Raw genomic sequence first — 25,196 nt, 5'->3', positions numbered from 1 at the left:
ACCATCACTTTAACAGGATCAGTCAAAGGTCAAGTGTAACTTAACTTGGATCATGGTCATTTCTGCTCATGTAAAAGTCAAAGATTTATCAACAACAGGTTTTATTATTCAAATCGTAACTGCAACAGGCATGTATCAAAAAGGTCAATACAGCAAAGCCTTTACAAAATCTGGCTCGACACTGAAGTCTTCCCAAAAATGGCTGTCGCAACAAATTGTAAACAGTTTTATCAACAGTCTTACAGCACTTACAGCAAAATACAAATCAGCTAAAGTAAGAAAAGCACCTGTTATCTCTCAAAATGTTTAAACAAACAAGTTGTGCCACTATACAGAATCAAGGTAGACAAACCAAACACAAAGAAATGGAATGTTCAAAGTCAGTCCATTTTGTTTCTGTACAACAACAACAACAACAAAAAGTACAGCTGGAGTTGTTCCTCACGACAAAAAGGCAAAGGGATTGGACAGTGCATTCAAAGACAAGCACACCATGCACTTGATGGGAACAGGAGCTGGTTTGGTCACTTAGCATAGTTTGTGCATAGTTATAAGGCATCAATCGAGCAGTCCTTTAGGTTGCATGTGGCTGTGAGACATTCTACGGAGAGGGAGAGTCTCCTTCAGTAGATCCTAGCCAGGAACAAAACAACCCTGCATCGTCCGCAGTCACCTCCTCCCCCTCTCCCTTTTTATAAGAGACTGGCAAAACCCTGAGCGAGTCAAGTTGCTTGGAGTGGAGTTCCAGGTGAGATGCGTGTGCAGTGAGTAACTGATCTCCAGTCTGGGAGGGAAGCTACCCCGAGTTCAACCAGCACTGGAAGATATCGGAAAAATCATCTGAAAAGGACTAATGTCTACAATACCTTTACAAGGTCTCTTGGAGACACCATCGTTGAGTGCAAGAACACATTGTAGCGCAGGTGGAGTTACTTATGGCATCTGGTGCGTTTGACTAAGGTTCTGCTCATGGCTTCAACAGTGGGATGACAGTTCAAAACGAGTGGTTCTTCACATCTGGGCTTCCAATGCAAACCGTGGAGCCGACATGATTCACTTCAGTTCAACAGAAAGAAACGACAAACGAGATGCGTAAACAGTCTTCGTAGAGGCAGCAAAAGGACTGGGCTTGTCACATTTTTTGTTGTCGTTTTTACATGAGGAAGAATCTTCAATACAAATGCAACACGGCATTTCTTTAAAGTCTTAGGAGGGTCTCATGTCTGAATACTCCAGTTGTCTCAGTCAGTTTAGATTATTCTTCAAATCTTTGTTTTCAAATGGCACTTCAAAATACCAGAAAAAAAAAAAAAAAAAAAGTCTTCTGCTTTCTCCTTAAGGTTCACCAACAAAGAAAAGTGGTGTGTTCATTCAGTAATGCCAAAACTACAGTGGACAAATAAATAAAACAAAGCAAATAAAAGAAAATACAGCAGTAGCCACATGAGGTATCTATGTATTGCTCTATGCCAAAAAAGAGGAATTAAAAATTAAATAAATTAAATAAAATCAGTGGTTTATCAAGATGGGAGGCAAAAAGCAACAAAACATAAACAAGGTGTTAGGATCAGGGTGCGGCAGGGCTGCAGGCCATTGCATGCCCCACTCGGCCCCCAGTGTGTGGTGAGGCCCCGAGGCCCGGGTCAGGAGGTTGAGGTGAAAGGGCACACGAGGAGTGTCAGGATTCTCTGCTTCCCTGAGGTATTTCTTTGGAGCTGGTTCCTCCTGCGGCTGTAGCGGTGTTGCGGTTTCTTCTAGTGGCGGCGGCGGCAGCGGTGGAGTCTTCTGTGTCGGTGCCAGCTGAGCTGGGCTCCGCCTCCTCGGAGACGGAGGTTTGTTCCTGCTGTAGGCTGCCCCAGCTGGCCTTGTTCAGCCCCATGTGGCCCAACATGGTCTGGGACAGACGTGTGTCGGAAAAACGGGCCCACTCCGCAAACAGCGGCTCCGCCACATATGTCATGAAGCCTGAGGGGAGAGAAGAGGCCGGCAGGCACACATTAGAGCTAAAGATTAGACACAAGTTATAAGTGAAAACGGAACACAACAAATATACAACACAGCTACTCACCAATTTGAATGTTGCCAACAGTGTTGATCCCTTGGTCACAAAGTGGGCTGACTTCAAGTTTGTGCTTCTTCTCAATGTCTCCTAATAGAGCATGACAAAACAGACTCAATGTATGAGCTATTATATGTTCTACTACTACAAAATGACTTACAGAGAATAAACACAGAAATAACAAATCAAGGACCTGTAATGGGACTAAAGAAAGGAGCAAAATAAATAACTGAAGGACAATGACAAACATAACAGCAGGCAGCAGAAAAGATGATAACCTTGTTGGAAGAACTCCTCAGTCACTTTCTCACTCCACTGTTTGCTCAGCTCCCAGGGTCTGCAGGGGTTACAGATGTCCGCACACTTCAGAGCCATCTGTACAGGGTGGGGATAAAAACAAAGTTAGAGCTCACAGTTTGCGGAGATGCAGAAGTTCTGTGTGTTTTTATGTGTGTTTTTATACGACCTGCAGGATGAAGTGACGGTGGCTGCCGTTGCTCAGGCACAGGTTCTCTTGGTCCAGGTGCCTGCGAAACCTGGACAGGTACTCATTCTGTCGGCTGATGTCGGTGGCTAGGATTAAGGAGCCCAACTCCCTCTCCATGTTCAGGCTAAGGGGTCGGAAAGACAAGATGATCAGGTTGTTAGCACTGGTAGCAATGTTTAGGATGTGGCATCCGATGGAATTTTCTCTATAAACTAAGCAGAGAAGTATTTAAAAAAACAACTTTAATTTCTGAAGTAATCCTTCAACGTGTGCTACTGTATCTACTGTTAAGTGTAGCAGTTTTCTTGGTGCATCTTAGCATCATTTCAGGTTCAGACTGACCTGTCCTCAGCAGGCAGATGGGAGAACAGCCCAGTCTCTCTGAGCAGGCCCACTGCTGACTTCCAGTGGTGGTTTTCCAGAACTGAGGTATTCTGCACATTAAAAAGGAGAAATAAATGTGCAGAGATACATTTATTTAATAAACTGTATGATGTCTGATACATCCACACACTAGTTCTGGCAGGCTAATGAGCGACTGTTAAGTATTTTCACCCTATAGAGTGTAGCTAGATAGTGGTCAGTCTTGATGAGGAAAGGCTGGTTGACTCCAGGATGGTCCAGGTCATGTGTGGCGGCTGCGAGAAGTCCCAGTAAGATGTCACAGGATGTCAGAGACTTGGCAAGCTGCATTCACAACAACAAACACAATGGCACGAAGATTATGATGTTTGGTCATTAAAATACAAAACACTCCTTCACTGAAACACTTTCAGATCTAGAAATTACATAATGACACTCATGCAACTGTTCGTGTCTCACCATGGGTTCCCGCATGTAGCAGTACATGGCCTGTGTGACATCTGCAGCATGGATAGCATTGTGGTAGGGGTTGTCGCTGTGGTAGTCCTCCTGGACCATGACCAGGAACCTCCAGAGTTTGACCATGTCCAGCTGGAAGAGCTCCACCAAGCCATACTGGTTCAACAGGTGAAAGGTCAGGGTGATCAGGCTGTTTCCTGAACAAGAGGAATATCAGAGTAAGCATTCTGCTTTCATCGGGTTTGCGGATCTCTTTTTGGCTTGTATTAAAAACAGGGGGAATTGTACTGCCAGACGTTGTTGCAATGCAAAATATCATCAATCTGTTATGCTCCATGCATTGCAGGAGTTATTTTCTGCTTTGTAATTAATTTTATTGGTGCATCCACTTTTCCTAAACCTGCCTCAACTACCTGTTCTTCACTTCCCATAATTACTTAATTTACTTTCTCTTCCCAAAGCAGTATGCACGGCGACTGTTATCACTTGCCATCTCTTTTCTCGCTTTCATCTCTTGCTTGAGTTACACAGTATAAATCAAGATAGATGTATGGCGAGAACATGGTTTGAGTCACCCCGTATCATAATACAACATATCTTGTTCTTATCTACTGATGCTCCTGTCGATGCAAAATTATGTTAGTTCATTATGCTCCCTATGAGACTGTTGTGTGCTAGTTTAAAAAGAGTCTATAGAGCTAGCCTAACTCGATTACAGCTGCATTGGAAAATGAATAATAAATTGTTGCATCCTCTTCAACAAGCAACTGACGATAAGATACAAAATTAAATTCTGTGATTCAATTATTAAATTAATCTTCATTCAAGTAGTTTCTCTCTCTGTCGGCCGGCATCCAATAGATGGCACCATTGGTAGCACATTGAATCTAAGACTGGTTTAATGCTGGATGAACCTGTCAGTTCTGCATTACTTCTGTGTTATGACTTTGAAAACAACTTCTGATCAGTGTTTCAGATCACATTTTACATACCGTTTGTCAACCTATCGAAGAGGAAAATGTCAAAATTCCAGTTCCCCACTTTTTCCAGCATGCACTACAAGAGAGGGAAAAGAGAAGCACAGAATTAGGGATGTGAAGTCTGAACAAAATACATAATTCTCTAAGTCTTATTATGGTATCATTATATAAAATAAAAGGTGTGTGTCATACTCTGGCCTGTCCAGTGTAGTCTTCATCCAGGATGTGGAGGGGGATCTGCTGGGGGACTCCCCGCAGCAGACGGGATGAGTGCAGGTACCTCTGGAAGCTGAGCAGTCTGTGGACCCTCCGTTCAGGAGCAGAGCTCGATGACGTGGACCCATAGTCCAGCCGTGCTGCACACACACGCATATAAATTGACTAAAGATGTAATATGTAACAATGTTTTTGGTAAACGTTTATTTTACTAGCTCATTAGGCTCTGAGGATCATTTGGGTTGCACAAACTCGGTGGGGATCTTACACCGACACAGAGATATACACACAGTCTCTGCTGACACAGCCGCCCACTCATAAGCCTTTCGTCTGGGATCACACAGCAGACATGCTTTGTCAGTGGACGCACACACACACACACACACACACACACACACACACACACACACACACACACACACACACACACACACACACACACACACACACACACACACACACACACACACACACACACACACACACACACACACACACACACACACACACACACACACACACACACACACACACACACACACCTTTTGGGTCAAAATGTCAACACATATACTACTTCTCTGTAACTGGTTTATGTTCTAAAAGGTTTCATTAAGTATGAAAGTGGTTATTTTATCACATGCCCATTCACAAAGCTTTGATAAAAAAGCCTCTCACATGGTTTACACTAAGACACACCTTGGTCTTTATCATCATGTGAAATACTGTACCAAAGCAGTGCACACACACACACACACATCTGTCAATCTTGCTGGAGAGGAACAAACTGTGTGTGGTACAGTTTGATAAGATCTCTACTTATCAAAAGGAGGCTGGCGAGTCAAGGTAAGTAACTGGCTGTGATTCATACTTACTGTGAAGAGTACGGAAGTCGATGTACAGATATGGGTGGGAGCTTCTTCGTTCTGGTTCAAATCCAACCTGACTTCTCACTCTCACATCTCCTAGAAGAAATCAGCACTTTCCTCAAGATTCATGCTGCTTGAAAATAAATGTGTGCTGGGCTAAGTAGTATTTACAAATATTTTTGATTAAATACTGGAAATGATCTTGCTTAAGTGCCACAAGGATGGGCTTTACCACCGGACAATGGACAGAGCACTACAATAAGACAATCCCAAATGTATGTGAAACTACCAACACATCCGAAATCCTGTCTCCGTTCCGCTCGCCACAGCCAGACAGCATATGTTTCACCCCACAGGGTTTAAAAACCTCAAACTGATTCTGGTTTTCTGGCAATATCCTAGATGACTGACTAACAAACTAATATTCCCCTCACTTTACTTAATTGCTATTTTTGTTTATGTTATTTCTGTTTTACAAATTGTTTTGGTAAATTTGGTTTCTTTTGTGTTTCCTGCATGTTTGATATTTTGTGCTAAATGCTTTTAATCTCAAATGTTTTGCAACTTTTAAAGCACTACAGTGTTTCCTCTATGTGGTAATTACCATGGCGGCCCGCCACGGTAAAATTTCTGCTGCCACAGTATCAGAAATAGGGTAGACGCACAACAGGGTTTCCGCTATGTACCCCCGCTATGCACCCCCGCTCCTTTCCGCTATGTACCTCCGCTATGCACCCCCGCTCCTTCAGCTGTTTATGAAAAGTCATAAAGTCGTAATTACACGACTCTGCAGAGCTGTGTGCTCTACTGAACTCAAGCGAACTGTCATCCGCTCTGTCCCCTTTAGGGTGAGCAACTGGAACAGTGACAGGACGTCATCACTCGAAGTCATGGCAACCAAACAGGGCGAGTACACTTGTCACTCAATCTTAGGCAACAGCCGCAACATGAAATCCGCACTCACGCGGGTCCAGTGAGATATGACAGATACAGTTTATTGGAAAATAGCATTGTGGACACGGAATTTGATGAATTTGCTGTTTATCAGACCCCAGATGAGACAAGAAGCTAACGTTAGCGAACGCTGCGGTGACGGTCCCTCTGCCTTTGACTCCCCACTGCAGGAGACGTTGTATTAACGTTACCGTTTTAAAACTGTTTTCCAGGTTAGTGTGGGTGCATACCGCTCAAAACCAACATGAAAAACGTAGCTAGTAATAGTCACTCAGTGTTTTGTTTTGTTGTTAAACTGTGTGCAAAATGAGCGGTGATGTTAAATCACCGGTTTCAAGTAACATGCACCCTACGGTACCGTCTATTTGCTGGATGGTTTCAAGGTCGGTAGCTAACATTAGCAGATAAGCCTGTTGATAGCGACGTTATAGTGACTGAAAGTGTGATGGGAGATGCTAAAAACAAACTGCACGCTGTTCTCAGGTAACGTTACTATGTGATGTTCAACACCCCCCCCCAAGATTCCAGAGGAAACACTGCACTATATGAATAAATATTTTCTAACTGTGTAATTTGTCATTTCAAAGACATACTTCGTTAGAATTCCACATTTGAGTTTTAGCCAGAAAATCGCTGTCAAAGCCTCATGGGAACTGTACAGTAGTTGTTGAATGCTAACAAAATAATCAATCTTTGATTATTTTTTTTAATTATAGGTTAACTTTTTCTAGTCAATATGGTAGTGGATATGTAGGTATACTGCAGTCTAGAGCAGTGACAGCGCAGTGAGGAGACAGGATGGTACTATGACACTGATGCAGTAAAATGCGATTGTGTAATTCCAGGCAACGCTTTTTCACGTGCAAAAAACATAAATTAGGACCAAAATAACACTACAATTCATGCACTCCTAGGCAGTGTGTGTGTGTGTGTGTGTGTGTGTGTGTGTGTGTGTGTGTGTGTGTGTGTGTGTGTGTTCACATATGTACATCTGTCACATCAATCTCATGTGTTAGGGCTCGGCACACGTGTGTGATCTTGTGTGATTAGTGCGTTTTCAGAGTCAAAGGGTCCATGCTTCCCCTGCGGTGCATTAGTGCTGGCACTCTGGGGTGGATGTAGGTCATGTCACTATAACTGATGCGGCAAAAGCTCTGAGTCCTGCTATTTGAAAGCACATCAGCATTAACTTGGCATACTGAACCCTGGCCCAGGCAAACACCAGGCTGCATTAGTGTGCCTCTCCTCACACTCAATTTAATATAAACTCTACAGACACAGATGCTTTATGCTGGTGACGTATGAGACTGCCACCATACTTAGCCAAGTAAAATGAGAAACAAAGTGTGGCAATATTATGTGAAAGCTAAAGTTATCAGGATTTCAACAAAGACGTACAGTAAGCCCTAAACTGCCCCTGCTGTTTAATGCCCCCTGCCTACTCACTATGCTTCACAGCAATAATCTGATATCTATGAATGACACTGACAGGATAACACTGTGAGCAATTCTACTTTCTTTCTTGCTGCTTACTACCAGCCAAACACCATCTGATTTAATAATTAAGGTGGCAAAAGTTGCATGCGAGGGCACATTTGTGTGGGGTAGACTGATGTTAGAGGTCCACCCAGGCTCTAATTGCAACATTATCTTCAATAGCCTTATTGATTAGGAAGCCAAGACTGCTCTGGCTGCTTCCTAGAAGCATTTGACTCCATCTGCCTGGCAGAGCTAGGAGTCCTCCGTCCTCTCATATATTTTTTTAACTGCTTATCCTGTTTAGGGATGCTGAGGGCAGCAATGAGCAAATGGACACACACGCAGTATGTACATACAGACACTTAAACGCACTCTACCAACAAACCCTGAGTCTGTTTAGCGTTCAAATGAAATTCTGTACTGATCCAAGTTCAAAAGACACTCAACACTACAGATACACATAATCTAAGGGTGTTCTGATTGAGAAATTACCAAAAGGCCAGGGATTGAGGGGACACTCCAGTGCAGCCACATCTCTTTATAATCTTTACATCCCTCTCTCCATTTCTGGTCCATCCATTTTCCATTTAAACCTACCGATGTCTGGAAAGTGTGTGTGTGTCTATTGAAAATGCATGTGTGGGTGTACGCACTGAGAGTGGGAAAACACTTACCTAGCATACGAATGTACAGTGCTGTCTGGTCTGAGCTGTCGTAGGAAATGGCTCCTCGTCTCTGAACAAACAAACAGAAACATCATCAACAAGTGTAAAATGTTTATACCAATATAATGTAATTATATTATTGCAACAATGTAATATAGGTCCCAAAATTGATGTGGGTGATATCACAACCACATCTCCCCCAAACACACACAAAATACAGGCAATGTTTTTAACATAGACACCGAGTTTGATAAGTAAAAGGGTGGTGTAATGTTGCACAAACTGCTACACTGATAAATATGTTCCAGCTCCATATCATCAGCCTGATAAAACACTGATATCAGTCATGTGAGAAACCACACCCCCCCCCCCTCCAAAACGAGATGCTTCATCTCAAGGGGTTATCCTCTTAACAATTCACACACACACACACACACACACACACACACACACACACACACACACACACACACACACACACACACACACACACTTACTTTAACCAGGACAGATGCAGCCCATCAGCCCTTGACAAGTCAATACCATTCCTCAATAGTATTTGAGAATTTTTTTTTTTTTAACAATCTAAAACATTATGTATAGCATCAAGTTTGCACTTTCTTCCTCGCAAATGCACAATAAACAAAACACAAACATTTTCTTTTCTAGGTTTCTGGAACTGCAGTAACCACTGAAATAACACAATGTAACTTTTGGTTTGAATAAGGGGGCTTCTGTTTGTTAAAAGACGAACAAGTTGCCAAAATATAGATATCCTAGCAAATAATACGATTTGTTGTTGGTTTTATTTTTTCTTGTGTCTACAACTCCCTGCAGTGCCAACAGAATCCATCACCAGGAGGCAGCCACAGCAGCAGAGCACTACAGTGGTAGTTGTAGCGAGTATGACTGTGGTAACGGCATATTTGCTCTGTCGACAGACAGCTGCTCCAGGCTAAACTGAGGTGTTGGCTCACCTCTCTATGCACTCCACACATCCTAGCCCCCCCTTCTGGAGCTACTCTTGTCTAGGGTTACCCATTCCACAGGGAGCCTGATGAGTGGGCCATTTCCTGACAACCAGCAAATTGGTCACACCATCAACACATGCAAACACAAATGTACATGCTTGTATATTCATTACTTCATATCCTTAGGATAACCACACACACACACACACACACACACACACACACAAACACACACACACACACACACACACACACACACACACACACACACACACACACACACACACACACACACACACACACACACACACACACACACAGTCAGTCTGTCCTCTCAGCTCATGACAGCTGCCAATCCACAGCTAATATTTTACCGGCTAACAAACAGCTCGACTCGAGGTGGGTAATCTGCAAAGCTGTATTTTAGTGTCAACAGGCATCTGTGTTTACACACAGCACCAGTAGTTAGTGTGAATATTATAGATTGTGTGTACAGTATGCATGGGATGTGTGTGTGTGTGTGTGTGTGTGTGTGTGTGTGTGTGTGTGTGTGTGTGTGTGTGTGTGTGTGTGTGTGTGTGTGTGTGTGTGTGTGTGTGTGTTGTGTGTAACATGCGTGGGAATTGTATAATACTAGCTCTAGGGCTGGGAATCGAAGAGTGACCAACACTGCCAAGACTTGCCCAAACAAACCTTTTGACCAGAGCTACACACACACGTACGCATGCACTTAAGTGGACATTGGCATGTGCTCTTTTGTGAGCTGGTAAAAAGCTCAATGTCACATTCTCACTGTGAGCGGGTTGGGAGTCACGTTTTACCCTTGAAGTGGCCAGCCCATAACACACCCCCCTGCCACGCCTTGTAGTGCCAATACACACAAAAACATAGGTCCTGTCATGGTCTGAAATTAAGCTGCGTTTTTGGCATTTATACTTCACAGCTGAGGGTGATGGGAAATAAGGGAGAGAGAAGCATAGGATGTCAAAGGCAGGACTTTGACTTAATGTCAGACAGGAAATCCACTTATTAAACTTATACATTTGATTGGTTTGATTTGCTGTCCGTCTTTACATACTGAAATCATATGAAACATTAGGGATATAGTCCAGAAATAGAAACCGAGCTCATTTAAAGGGGTGATAGAATGCAAAACCGATTTTACCTTGTCATAGTTGAATAACGACAGTTTGGTGGGTAAATAGGACATACATAGAAGCTCAAAATCCCATTGACACCCCTTTACTATGAAAATCTCATTTTGAAACTGCCGCTGAAAACGGGCGAATCTCAACAAAGCTGGAAGCTGACATAAGGTAGTCTTCTGAATCTATAGTCACGCAGATCTCTGCTATTCCATTACAAAATTCACTTCTGAAACTTTTTTATGCGAGAAATCAACCGCGTAAAGCTCAAATATGGGCCGTTTTACGAAAATTGATGGCTAATTGCAAATTTTGTCCGACTGTGTTCAGCGGCCGGTGCGCCTGGGTTGCTACATCGCCGCCCTGCCGGTCCTCCGTCACAGACCCCGGCCTGCTGTGAGCTCGATCGATACCTGCGCAAACTCACCCTTTTCTGGGTGACTGGACTAACAAACGCCACTGCCCTGACAGAGGTCCAGGGCCTGCATCTCGCTGTTCTCCCTCCCCTCTTCCTGCTAAATGGCCGGTGAGTGACAGAGCGCGGTCAGCGAGCTTGTTACGCCCGCAATCTCTTACCGCAGGTTCCAGTTAATCTTATAATGGATATGTGTGTTGAGTTATTTAAACAAATCGGGGAGTCTCATTGATAGAGCCACGGTGAGCTGGGGTCCATCAATGAGAGCTAGCTAGCCTCCTCCTAACGAGACCTCTGACATTCACAAAAATGCATTCAATTGAAATCCGAAATCGGACAAGTGTTAGCTAAGCTTTGTAAGACCTTGGGGAACCTGTAATATACATGCCGTGACGAAATTCAAACTGTAAATATACTATAGTTACGCCAAAAGTGTAGCTAGCTAACCGCAATCATTTCCCATTGTATTCAAGGGGACACATAGCTAGCTAGCTAGCTGCTCCTCCTAACAAGACCCCTCAGTTCATAAAAATAACGAAACATTGCAGTGTCTGGAATATGAGATTCTGTCGCGTCTCTAATGTGTGTGTATTGGGGATTCGCTCAACCAATCACTGCGCAGCTCATCTAAATATTCATGAGCATACCATATTTGGAAGAAAAGCTCTTGTTACAAATAGGTCCAAAACACAGGGATGCATAAGGGCCAATAAAATATCAACCAGGCCATTTTCAGCCCAACCAGTGTTACATACCCCATTAGGAGACCATAAGGAACAGTGTGAAATACCCTATATAATCATTCTATCACCCCTTTAAAAAGGTAGGGTTGGTAACCATTTCCAATATACACTTTTTTATACATTGTTCGAAATGGTCTTTACACCCGACCACAATAAATAACTTATGGGCACTGAAAAAGAAGCAAAAAAGATCCGTAATGTAGCTGCTGTAATCCTGTAAAAATGCTGTTTTGTTGCCAGCGGTTGCACACACTTCTCCGGCTGTTCTGCGCACCGTAGCAGTTTTACCAGCAGGCTAAGCCAGGCTCCCTGTTTCACTGGCCTGGGCCAGCGAAGTAGATGCCACAGCATACCTACCAGCTCAATTTGTATCCTTCATGCAAGAAACTAGAACTTTGTACAGCCGCTTAACATTAACAGCCTTCCGCAAGCCAAATAGCTACTGGAAAGTTTTAGCCTAATATGATGCGGCTGCAGGAGGTACTGACTTGGTTACTGAGAATAGTGACGGACTACTAGCTTCTTTGTTTGATAAAACGGTGTGTGTATTTACAGGAGATTTAAGCAGTTTCTTAAGCTTTTTAATGGGTCAAGCCTATATTTGTGTGTGAGCTGGTTAAACAAAGAGGTGCTGGAAATAGGCACAGTCAGAGGTGAATCTCAACCCTTCAACTTTAAACATGACTGGTACAGTGCCCATATCATGGGTTTTGATCATGGTTGCTCACAGGTGTGGCACAGCAAAAGGTATCCAGCTTAATGGAAATCTGCCAGTCGTTCATAAGCTGAATTAAAAAAAAAAAACATCTGAGACATCATCAACAAGTTGATGCTTGGATTTAGGTTTACACCTCATCACCAACTTTGTCAGTAACAAGAGCTGACAAAAGAGGAAAAATGCATTAACTTTGCATTTCAAGATAGGAACGGGTGGGTTTTTCCAATTACTTTAATACAGAGTTCTTTGTGTCTAGTGGCCATTGGAGACATTACAGCTTTAGAGACTTATGCTTTGGCTTCACAGCCGTGCTGATTGCCAGTTTGCATTTGACCCACAGCCCCTGGCATCAGACAAGACAGGGCCTGGACAGGGCATGCCTATGGGGACCATAGGCATGCTAAGGAAACTCATATTAATGTTAAAAAAAAACTCATAAAGTTTTCATGCCATGGGACCTTTAAGAAATTAAGTCATCATCCTTCAATCTGACAAATCCTGGACAGTGCTAACTATTTGAAACACCCAGAAATACAACAAGCCTTTTGTAAAAACCTTTTCTGATCAGCCCAAGCATTGTTATTACAAATAAGACATATAGTCAAATCAAGTCACAGTTGTAGATCACTAGTACACAGATAAGTGCTTACTCAAACCCTGGGTTATTCTGCCACCTGGATTTTGTTAATTTACTTGTATGGGTGAGCATTTAACTGTTTAACAATGTCCCAGATTGGTTACAGGCCACATTTTTTTCTTTTTACTCCCATTTAACTAACTATATTCTTGTTTTGGGGGAATGGGCTTTGAGTGCCTTTAACTGAACACCTGGAGCTGCAGCCAGTTGCGTTTGCTCGGAGCTTTCTGAGAACAAGCCAAATTCCGTTTTGTTTGGAGTTTACTGCTAGCATAACAGTCTGCTCATTGTGCTCCCTGCCATTCCACATGAGCTCGTTTACATACAGCTCTGTTTCTTATCTCGGCTTAGTCTCGTTGCCTGGGGTCACAGCATTCAGGTTTCTGAGGTCAGGAGGTCACGTGATGTGAAAATGTCTGTGTGAGTAACACCAGGTCTGTTATGGTGATGTTTGCACCAAGCAGACAGACTCATGTATTAGTAGTATTAATACTAATGCTGATTTAAATTTTAAAAAAATGGCACTGGCTGAGCTGCAAGAACTCAAATTCAAACAGCTCAAGGGGCTAAAAAAACAAAACGCTCCTTCAACAGTCCATTGCACAGTGCAGCATTCTCACTCTTCCTTGTTTCAAACAGACATAAAACCTATCTTTATGATGTCATTTAGCTGAGGTCAAGACAGTCAGTAAGTCAGTTTGGACTAAGCAAATGAGGAAGCCAGCAGTATTCCTATAAACTGACATATCAGGAACAAAGCAGTGCACGCACACCCCACACAGGCACATGTAAATACCCAAGATAAAAGCAGCTGGACTCAGCACGGTTTCATAAACTGAAAGCTTCCTTCTGAGTTATGACCTCTTGCAGCACTCTGCTGTGTGGGACGACACATTTCAGTAACTGAGTGCTAGGCCATGAACGTGGACAGGTTTGCACTGAGTGTGTGTGTGTGTGTGTGTGTGTGTGTGTGTGTGTGTGTGTGTGTGTGTGTGTGTGTGTGTGTGTGTGTGTGTGTGTGTGTGTGTGTGTGTGTGTGTGTGTGTGTGTGTTCATGCACCAGCCATTGCATACATAAAAACCCTAGATGGAGTCTACCTGTGTTTTACGAGAAAACTGTCCACTGACACACTCCAGCTGCAGTGAGTTTTTGAGAGAGGGCTGATGGTTTGAGGGGAGGCCTGGGGTGAATTGGCCTGATGCCTTAGCCGGGGAACAACGAAGCAGTGTTATCGCCAAAGAACAAAGCACCATGTCGAGCTTTAATATATCTGCAACCAGTGTTTTTCTTTTACTGGCGGGTAAAAGTGTCTTAAAATGATTTAAGCAAATTATTTACACAGAGAGCTTTAAGGAGCCTTGTATAAATGTGCTTTTAGCTGTGCTCTATGACACAAGTAGAGTTAAAGGGTGAGGGAAGAGGGAGACTTGCTTCATATTCTCACAGGCTGTCTACCCTGCACAGGAATTTCATTCATCTCAAACATCATCCCCAGGCTCCAATTGCTTCTCTGGGCCAGCTTAATACTCCCCCTTGCAAGTCTTAACCTTCTGAGGAGCGCAAACAAAAAAAAACAGTCGACAAGCAGTGTGCCTGTGGACAACTATTTGGTGTTTAAAGCTAGTCACAGTGGTAAATAAATTCTCCCTTCCTGTATGGGCTCATCTCATATGTCTATAGGACTACAGTAAATATGATTAATATTCAGCAAGAGCAGTTGGCCCCCGACATTGTGTCCGTTAGTGTGTTGATGTATGAAGCCACAATCTCATGGCCGATTGCACTCGACACTGCAGCCCAAAAACAGAATGGTCACGTGATAAGAGGGGCCCCTTACAGAGAAACACAGTCAGGCAGATAAACAGGGAGAGTGTGCATGTGTAAATGAAGACCGGATGTAAGGTTTGCCTCCTCTTTATTTACTAAATAATACAAATCCTCTCTTAGTAAACAGTACCATGTACTCCAGCTCATTCACGCAAATTTCACAGTAAAACCAAACTTTGGCAGGGAAAGAGTTAAAGTTTTTGCGAAAGGTTGTGAAACACCAGGCTTACTGTCTGAACAGCTCCTTCAGCATTCTTACCACATCCTGAAACTACGTCAATCCGATGGCAATGCGCAGAAAAGAAAACGCTTATCGGTTCAGTTAAAATCAACAAAGTAACTCCCTCAGAGAAGCACTGTGGTGTATTCTCTTATCATGCTCTGCACAGAAACATCCAGTGTGATGAAACAAGTTGTGCTATCACCCACCCTTACGCACAGCCTTAACATCATCTCATGCCCCTAAACATCTAAAATGACAGAAGTCTATCTAGGGTCAGTGGCCCACATACTCTTGATAATATCTCTGACTAAGATATGATGGACTGAGCTGATAGCAGATCAGTGTTTCAAGTCTAAGCTGCTTTCCAAGCCACGTGACTGCTCAGGCCTCATCAACACCGTGCATCCATTTATTGATTCTTGTATCTCTGCTGGATTTCTTTTCTTAAAAAAAATCAATTAAACAGCCATGTCAAAACAATGTGACTGTGTGTGAATGTGTTACTAGTACCAAATCATGACAGCCATCCACACTGGACATGGCATGGATGTGTAACATCTCTGAAATGTATTTTAGATGGGTACCTTTGATGTGTCTTACTCCTTGTCCTATACTTCTGGTTCTTTCATTTTGAACCAATCTCAGTCCTGCGTTTACCCTTCACTCCAGAGTAGCCAGAGGGGACCAGCATGAATCACTATATACAAGCAAAATTCTAATTTTCCACCTCATTTTGAGTAATTAATCAACAAGCAGCCAACAAGCATTGTAATAAAAACAATACAGGCATTGTACTAGATAAATGAGCCCATTTATTTAATGTTGTTGCTGTATTCAACGCCTCTTCAGCAGCATATTTACACCCAATAATAAGCATTCCATGACCACAGAGTGAAATATTCTTCTGAGAATCTGTCATGTCTTCAACCCTACTCTTTCGTCCTCTGTTTACAAGAGGAAATGTCTTAATCTGCGAGGGAAAGGGGGGGTGGGGGTAGGGTGGAGGAGAAAGAAAGAGAGGGAGCTTGTGAGTGAGTGGAACAAGACAGCCAGAGAAAGAAAAGAAAAGAGACTGAGACTCCGGCCATCTGTAAGCCTGGCAGCAAGCCAAACCACTGCCCACAGAGCCCAGGCACATGCCTAACTGCCTCTTTCTGCAATGGTAGTCCAGAACTGCTTCCACAAACAACAGGCCTGTGGAACCACGCATAAAAACACAGCAGCCACCAAGGACAAATGCACCCTTATGGTCATAAATAGGGCTCGAAACACAATATTTGTGGAAGTGTAATTGCTCTGTGACAAAGGCAGAGTGACAGGGCTGTATGCGTGAATGCATGTTCACCCAATTCTGCCACTGTTAAGGAAGAAAAAAAAAAGACAAATGACTATGTCAGCAGGTCTTTATGCGCGTTTTCAGCGGTCTGTTCAATATGTCTCCAACTGCGCCCTCAGTGACCACTTATGATCGGATCTTACTTCCCTGCTCTATATGCAAATAAACTGCATAAATCATTTCCATTTGTATATAGGCTGGTTGTGTGTTTATGATGTCAATTACTTGAACATAAATCAAGCGAAAAATGAAAAGCGCTGCCCACAGACTGACTGTGTGCTGACCATAGGTTGTAGCCTATATAAAAGGGTGCCGACAAAAGGAGATCTGACGGGTGGCAGGACCTGTTCAGGAGAGAAAGATGTTTTTTCAGTGTGTCTCAGTGTGTTCAGCTCTCAGTAAATTTGTAGCTTATAACTGAAGCTCTGTGGTTTGAAGTTTAGGTTATAGGAGAACTGCTTTATTTTACGTTTCATGATGCTTATAGGAGTCGCGTTACTGCTGATGAATCCCCAACATTTCTGGATTTTGCTGCTTCATAATAAAAACATCCAAACACCAAAATAACGGAGGACTTTTATTGTGAAGAACTTCTAGGAAATGAAACAGTTCACAGCCGGGGCTTTGACCATGCACATTAACGTCAACTCCAGACAGCGCTGTAGCTCTGGTAATGTGAGACTAATAAATAACCGAAGGAGATGACATGAGGAGGAAGTTTTGTAGTAGCCTAATGTCCTACATTGGTGAATATGGGGACGTTTTATGAAACTAAAAAAAAAAAAAAAAAACAGTATTTTCAAGGCAACTACGCTGCAGAGCTCAAGATAGCCGGGGACAGACAGAATGATAATACCATCCTATAATAATAACAACAACATCCAAAACACACAATTCAGTCAGTGGTTTCTGTGACATGAGAAATACTTTGAATGAGTAGGCTAGCCTACGTATTTCAGCTCAAGGTTGAGTAGGCGGTCTTTAATGTGGACACCGGACACATTGCCGTTCTCACTGCTATTAGAATGTGGACACATGCGGCTAAAACCACCTCCAAATGCGTTTTTTGCGATCCGATCTCAATGTGTCCTGAGAATGTTTTCACCTGTACTTAGAGCTGTCCACTTGCGATCTGATCACTCAGGATGGATGTTAAAAGGTGAAAACGGGGTCTGTGTTGAATTACTTCACTATTGCTTTTATTTAACAATGTTTCCACAAAAATGACATGCAGTCTGATCATTATTGTTTCACTGAAAACTCACTCAACACTACGAAGTGCACGGCTTGTTGCAAATTACCCCTTTTTTCACAATAAAACAAATAAAAAATAAAGAGCACGATAACAGCACACCTGTCAATTGAAAATGAACTATGGCCCACTTGTTGAACCCAAACAAAAAACACACTAGCTTTTCACTTGTGTTTGTATGCAGAGGATGAGCAATCTAGTATTATGCTGAGATGGGTTTTCTCCTGAGGTTTTGGATCCTTTCAGCTGCAGTCTGAGAAGCAAGGTCCAAGAACCACCAGGGTGCATGATAGCTTCAGGCCTTCGGATCAGTTTTACAAGTCTTCCTAACTAAGACAGATCATGAAGATGGAGTGGTAGGACAATAACTGGAGTGAATGGATGGATAGAAAGATGAATGGCAGAAAAGTCTTGTCCTGCCAGGTTATCCAACATTTCATGACATTTGTCAAAAACACTAACAACCCAGCGGATGAGAAAAAAAAAAAAAAAAAAAAGACCACTGAGAACGAGCAACATTGAGGGCCGTTCAAAGCCATGGCTATGCATTAGTCTTTGAGGGAGCTGCCTGTGGTGGTGCGATAGGTTCAAAGCGGACACACATGAGTGGTTATGTGGAGCAACGTCTTGCACAAAGAACTAATGGACAGCCTATTGAAGAGGACGCTCACACAGTCAAAGATGGTGACTTGATGCTTAGTTAATGTGTTGGGAGATTTCATGCAACACTGGGAGTGTCTATTCATGACCAACTAGCGGGATGCGACCCAAAGAGATGACAATACACCCAGCTGCTTTTGGGCAAATCTACTGAAGCAATAGTTAGAATGTTTTACCATTTTAACTGACTCGATGTGTAACTTTTCTGAGCTGAGGTTGCGGGCGCACATGCGTTACAGTTAGTTAAGCAAGTGTACTGGACAAAGGCCTAATGGACTGGAGATGCATGTGCCAGTTTTTCTATGTACATGAGAGTAGGTGAAGGTACTTTATTGTCACATACATGTAGCGAAATTCATTCTCTGCATTTAACCCATCCCTCAAGGGAGCAGGGGGCAGCCATTTACAGCGCCCAGGGACCAACTCCAGATCTGAGCCAGTGCCTTGATCAAGGGCACTGACTGAAGAACCTAGTACATGTTTTTTGATGGAAACCGGAGCACCCGGAGGAAACCCACGCAAACATGGGGAGAACATACAAACTCCACACAGAAAGGCCCAGAACGACCTAGATTTGAACCCAGAACCTTCTTGCTGTGAGGCCACAGTGCTAACCATTGAGCCACCATGCTGAAAAACATGAGCCCACAACATGAAGACTCTTGTTGTGGCCTACCTTTTTTTTTCCCCCCCCCTTTCACTGCAGAGCAGAAACATAGAAGCAGGCTTACCAAGCGCACATTTTAAAGAGTGCAATACTCTGGGAAAGCAGGAAGTTCAAGTATGACTCAATGATTTAGGTTTCTTTTGTCAATGTGACAAGGGATGTTAACATAAATAACTGTGTGGCACGTTCCTTCTGACAAATATAGCAAGTTCCAGGTCCCAGGAGTAAACTGGTAGTGTAAACCAAGAGGGCCTTTATCTGTGGGCAACATGCACAAATGCAAAGTGGTTTTAGGTTGGTGTGTATTTTAGGTCTAAGAGATAAGAAAATGTGTGCGTCTGTGCAAGTGAGTGCTCACTGTGTGTTAGGGCCTAGATATCCAACAACCACCTGCAAGATTCCTGTGGATTATTCATATATTTGTTTTAAGATAAATTGCTGGTTTTAAGACCTGTGGGATTCACAAAGCCAAACTCACTGTGGCTAAATGATTAACAGTACAGATTAAGGAATTCTAATTTATTTACCTGTGACAGCTGTCTCGGATCAGGAGCCCCGAAGAGAGAAGAGCTGGAGCTGAAACTAATGGCTCCCCTCCGGCTGAGGACATGCTTGGGAACCGGCCTGTCTAGAGGCAAAACCGGCAGCTGATAACATACTTCCATTGAATAGTCAGGGCTGGATCCGGATCAAAAGTATTAAAAAAAAAAAAAATAATAATAATAATAATATATATATATATATATATATATATAATGAAAAAGATAACAAATGCAATGCGAAAACAGATGACTGGTGAATTAGAAAATCTCCCAAAGCCGAAAAAATCTTTTAATATTTTTGAAACGATCTGCTATCGAGCTGCAAAGTATTTCTGTTCATTATCGACTCGAAACTTGTCCAGATCGCCTTCATTGATGCTGCGTCTTATCTACCTCCACCGTTTCACCTCCTTTGGTGTCATTCTGTAGGAAAAAAATTCATGCTGCTGTTGCATTTGCTCCTTTCCTTCTTATTTTAGTAAAATCCGGGCCCACGAACGACGAGACCTTCTTGCCATTTTCTGGGTGTTTATGAAAACGCTTCCTCATTTTCAAAGCAGAAAAAAACGTCCGTTAATTTGCGTTTCGTGGCGTTTACGGATCTGCAGATCACATATCCCGAAATGAAAACAAAAGGCACGGCCACTTCCAAAAAATGTCATCAACATAACATATTGTATGCAACACCGGCGGATGAGGTGAGGCAGCTCCAGGATGTGAGTCCCTTGTCAGTCGTGGCCGGGAGGTTTTTCTCTCTTTCGGATTTACACCGGCGACGAAATACAATCAACATGTAGGGCTTTTCCGTCTTTTTTCAGAAGCTGCATGATGAAGGAGCAGTTGTCTAATTTACCGCTGACCGTAAAGCACAAAGTGTCTAGCTCAGAGAGGGAAACCCCGACGTTCATCTCATTCACTTCGATTCCGGTGGGTTTAAAAGACACGTAACGGCATGTAACACGAAACTATCAACCAAAAGACGACAAATTAAAAACCTAAAGTGTGTTTATTTCCCTATAACTACCTTCCTATCGTCCTAAACGTTAGCCTACTGTATGGTTTTAAAGCACACACCACCTGCCAGAGATGGTGCTGTTGGAGCGAGCAAAAAACGCCCTTGTCATAGATAAACCAATGGCGTCAATACTGCTATTATAACCCCAACGCTGATTGGACAAAAGCGCGTAAAACGTATAAACCAAATTACATGATTGGTTATACGGCCGGGGCGATCCCAAGACCTATATGAGCAGTCGTTTATAGACGGCGTGGACTTTCTCAAGGGTATTCCTCCACAACGGGGCTTGCCCTGCAGCGGTCCACATCATTGCCTGTGATTACCTTCCTCTCTCATGACTCATACTACTTGGGAGCTGAGACTCACCGGGAGTTTGAAAAACAGCCTAGGAAATACAGCAAAATTGTTGCAGCTGTCAGGATGAGGCAATTTGCTCCATATGACTGATTGTGGTAACTCAAGACACATGCTGATTGCATTGTAAAATAGACTTTGAGTTACTCATTTTATTGTCTGCATGCAATATTTAGGTTTATCTGCCTGCAACAAATGTTCGTAAGATACTGGACCATTGGATTTTTTTTTTTTGCATGATAAGGTGTAGCTGCACCTCATGAATCAAGACAATTAATCAAGAAAAAAACACACAGCACTAACAGACCAGAGCATTAACATTTTCACTGGAGGTTTCTGTGCCATGTCCATGTGCTGGTGGACAATAGATGTGCCATGGCAACAGTCAGGCCCAGCGCCAATGGAGGCATAATCCCCTCCCCATTTCCATGGGTCTGAATGCAGTTCCCCACAATCATACCCCCCAGTAAGAGGTCCTGCATCTTTTACAGGCAACTAAGGCAACACTGCAAAACACAACAACAACTGTGTCGTAGACAGTAGCAGAGGTGGAAAGAGTCCTAGAATAGCCAACTCAAGTAGAGGTGATTGGACTTCAGTTATCAGTAACAGTTACAGGTTACTCACAAGGCAAATGTAGTATTCTGACTAAAACCATTTCATAATTGATGTCCTACCACACAAAGCCTGCCAAAGTAATGCAGCTCATTACAAAAAATGTTTAGAGAGAAAGATGATCAGTTAAACCTATATTTCATATCTTCCAAAATTGTCCATAACTGTAGCTTTCTCAGAAACGTTTGTCTGTGCAAACATGAGTAGAACACTTAATAAAAAAATCAATAAAAAAAACAATGTGAAAGTTGAATTACTGAAGTACAAGTAGGTGATGAAGCTTCTCAATGACTACTTCTAATTAATTACTTTCCACCCTGGATGGTGAAATACCTTGCAGCTGAGAATACACACTAAAATAATTCAATTGTGTGTTAACTGCTATACTTTTAAGTGTTAGTGTAAATGACTAACTTTTTACATCTTGATTTTTCAAGGTGTTAGCTGCAAACAGAGCAGAGAAAGTCAATCACACATAGGCAGTTCTGTTTTTGCATTCACAGCTTACAAACCTGTTATTGCCAGACAATTCTAAAACTGCTTGATCTGGCATATTGACTACGTCAATGGACCATCACGTGTGTGTGTGCACACAGTACAGCGCATCATTTTCTGTTCATTATCTCTTCCAGGCCATTTTTGTTGCCACATTCACACATACATGCAAACTAACAAACACCACGCACAGACACACACCTTTGTAGAATATAGTAGGTGTGTTTAACTACACTAGTATCCGCCTCTAGCTTTAGCTTGCAGGTGAGCTGCATACCTCATTCCCCTTGAGTTTACAGCTACAGTATCTGCCTGCAAGGTCCCCCTGTGCTCCACTCCTCCTGACTCTATTTTTGCCAAGAGGGTTCTGGAGACAGATTCCAAACCGCTGTGGTGCCTCTAATAGATTTACCTGTTCCCCTCTGACCACACTCTGGGTATTACAGGAGTCATTATCTATTGCTTAATTGCCCACGCAGCTTTTTACACCTATAGTGCTCTTTGACGTAAAGATTCTATGTGCATCTGTAAACAAACACAACTCCTAATATTAACAAACAGACGTGTAAATCTGCAAACGGACATTCCATGACATTCCAAATGTTATATTTGATGTAACTGCACATCCCCTTGCACATGTCTAATATTTCCCTTAACTAATTAATTACATTTGCACCACAATTCATTCACCATACATTTGCACCTGTTATCTCACTCATATTAAAATTGATTGCTATTATCTTCGGGTTGAATTAGAAGAAATAAACATAACTTTTATACTGTAGTATACTTTTGTATTAAATGCCATTACAAACATCTAGAACTGTATTGTGTGTATTTAGAGCCACCTTGTGGTGAAAAAGAGTGCTTACACAGACATTGTGCTTGAAGGATAAAAAAAATGAAAGAAATATTGAGGTTAATTACAGTATATCTTAAGCATGCTTAAAATAGAAGACTTTTGGTTTGTAATCAGAAGGTATTAATTGTGCAGTGAAACTGATATTAGGTATATCTTCTCCAATATAGTGACAACTATATAATGCCTGCCAAATAAAAACAAAATGTTGCAAATCACCTTGGGCTGACTGCTACAGTTTGCATTTCCGGACTTGGATATGTGCAATGGAAATAAAGTATGTAGCGCTAGTGTAAAATAATAAATCCAGAAGTGATACACCTAATGACTCAGATGCAGAGTCCCAGATAGCATCAATGTGTGACTGCTTAATGTGTTATTCATGTGTTATTAAAGTGACAAATCACTTTTTTCCATCCACAAACAAACTGAAAGGAATATGAATCATAAGCTCCAAATGCAACAGCATAAACACAAGTACAATGTTCCTACCACTAGATGGCACTCTTTTACTGTGTTGAAGGCCTTGATTGAAACTACAGTATGATGCTCCTTTGATCAGCCTTGACATTTAGGTTGTCTGATTGATTGGCATTGTTTATTTAAAAAATAATTTGATGGCTGGAAAAAATAAAACAAAATAGCGGTAGCAGCTGTAACAGAATCTAAACTCTAAAAGATTGATGTATTGTAATATTGAAGCTCATAAGTTGGCACTAATAGGGTGTCCAGCGGGTTACATTTCTCTTTTCCTGATCCCCAATAGATTATTTTATTTCGTAACCAAATGATGAATGCCTACAACTTTATGTTGAGACACTTAGATCCAGATTTAAATGGTGAGTCATTGGCCAATCCCCGGGGGGTGCATGTTTTGTCACAGATTATTTCCCGTATACCTAATTTACAGAATGAACCACAAAAATGGTGGGAATTGCTTGCTTGATTCACACTGTCTCTGCATCAAAGAAAACTTGAGGATGACTTTGCGCTACACCTTTCCAAAGTCTCTCTATTTTCTCCTCTTAGGGTCTCAGCCAAAAGCGAAAAAACAACACAATTTAGCGATTAAACTGCATAACGATGACAACAATGTCTTAAAAATAACTTCAAACATCCATGAGATTAAATGTTTAAGAATGCATGTTTACTGTGTAACCTGCTTAGTGCAGGCAGGCTCTTGGTGTGGAAACACCCAGCTGCTTTACTACACTTTGAATTAAAGAGATGAGACAATGTGCATTGCACTCGTGGTGCAGAGGCTGAGAGAGGCGCTTGAATGCTGAGCGCATCTTAGTTTCCCATGACCATGAGCTGCAATGGTGCCAGTTAAAACAGACTGACGTCTCTTTTACGTCATTGTATGGGAGAGGATGTTACATAAAACTCCATGTGGAAATCGGGCTGTTTGATTTCATCTTTCTTATTAAGTGACTACATGTCAAAAATGATGTGAGGCATTTACAAAACTGAAGGTTCACATTTCATTTATCATGAAAATCCACTTTCTGTAACCCTTCTTATACTTACACAGGGTTATCCATATTGACACAATTACAAAATCATATAATTATGATTACACAAGTAAAACATATCTGTATTTTCATTAAAATGTGTAGTATTATTATGTAATGCCTGGTTAGATGTTCAGTACATGTGGTCATTTACCTGGCTTCTATTTAGCAGGTAATGATACAGAAGGATGTCAGAACTAAGGAAAGAGTCGTTGTCTACCTCAGGAGAAGAGCTCTACTCTGTTCTGGATCTGCACACAAGAAGCCATTGGGGAAGTCTTACAGGTGGACATGGAAGAAGCTCACAGTCTAAAAATTCAAAAGGGAAAATAGATCAGAAAGCACCTGTTTCCCACATTATCATACATTTTGCACACTTGTCTGCTTGTCAAAACTTGCCAAAGTATTATATGAGTTAAAAGTAAATTAAATAAATAAATAATAAATGTCTAGTTTGTCCTTTGAAAATGAGTGCAATGGAATTTTGCTAAACTGTCCATAATCGTTACAAACTATTTCACCCATGAATTAGGCAACATCGCTTTATTATTTTCACTATTCAACTCTGTCCTCGACATTCTCAAATAACGTGGGAAATACCAATTATGATAATAACAGTGGTGTCTGCTTATATTTAAATGAGATACTTTTACCATTACTTTTCATAATTAAATAT

At 42.0% G+C, this 25,196-nt stretch overlaps 1 protein-coding gene across 4 annotated transcripts; it reads right to left on the bottom strand.

The window, feature by feature from the left end:
- Positions 1–84: 84 nt before the first annotated feature.
- On the bottom strand, positions 85–25,196 carry pde7a (phosphodiesterase 7A). Of its 4 annotated transcripts, none has more exons than XM_039790400.1 (12): positions 24,741–25,196; positions 8,538–8,598; positions 5,437–5,526; positions 4,541–4,704; positions 4,361–4,424; positions 3,369–3,565; positions 3,102–3,233; positions 2,889–2,980; positions 2,526–2,670; positions 2,338–2,434; positions 2,069–2,149; positions 85–1,965 (listed from the first exon to the last, which is right to left on the bottom strand). In XM_039790400.1, the coding sequence occupies exons 2-12, from the start codon at positions 8,542–8,544 to the stop codon at positions 1,679–1,681; spliced, it is 1,356 nt and encodes a 451-aa protein (XP_039646334.1). In that variant the 5' UTR covers positions 8,545–8,598; positions 24,741–25,196; the 3' UTR covers positions 85–1,678. The 4 variants fall into 4 exon arrangements, with proteins under 4 accessions (XP_039646334.1, XP_039646335.1, XP_039646332.1 ...); XM_039790401.1 differs by having other exon boundaries at positions 5,437–5,523; positions 24,741–24,817; XM_039790398.1 differs by lacking the exon at positions 24,741–25,196 and adding an exon at positions 19,651–20,751.

The sequence above is a fragment of the Perca fluviatilis genome, chromosome 22 (assembly GCF_010015445.1).
Source record: "Perca fluviatilis chromosome 22, GENO_Pfluv_1.0, whole genome shotgun sequence".
Classification (NCBI taxonomy): domain Eukaryota; kingdom Metazoa; phylum Chordata; class Actinopteri; order Perciformes; family Percidae; genus Perca; species Perca fluviatilis.
Note: the sequence above shows the minus strand (reverse complement) of the source record. Positions and strands in the feature narration are given on the sequence as shown.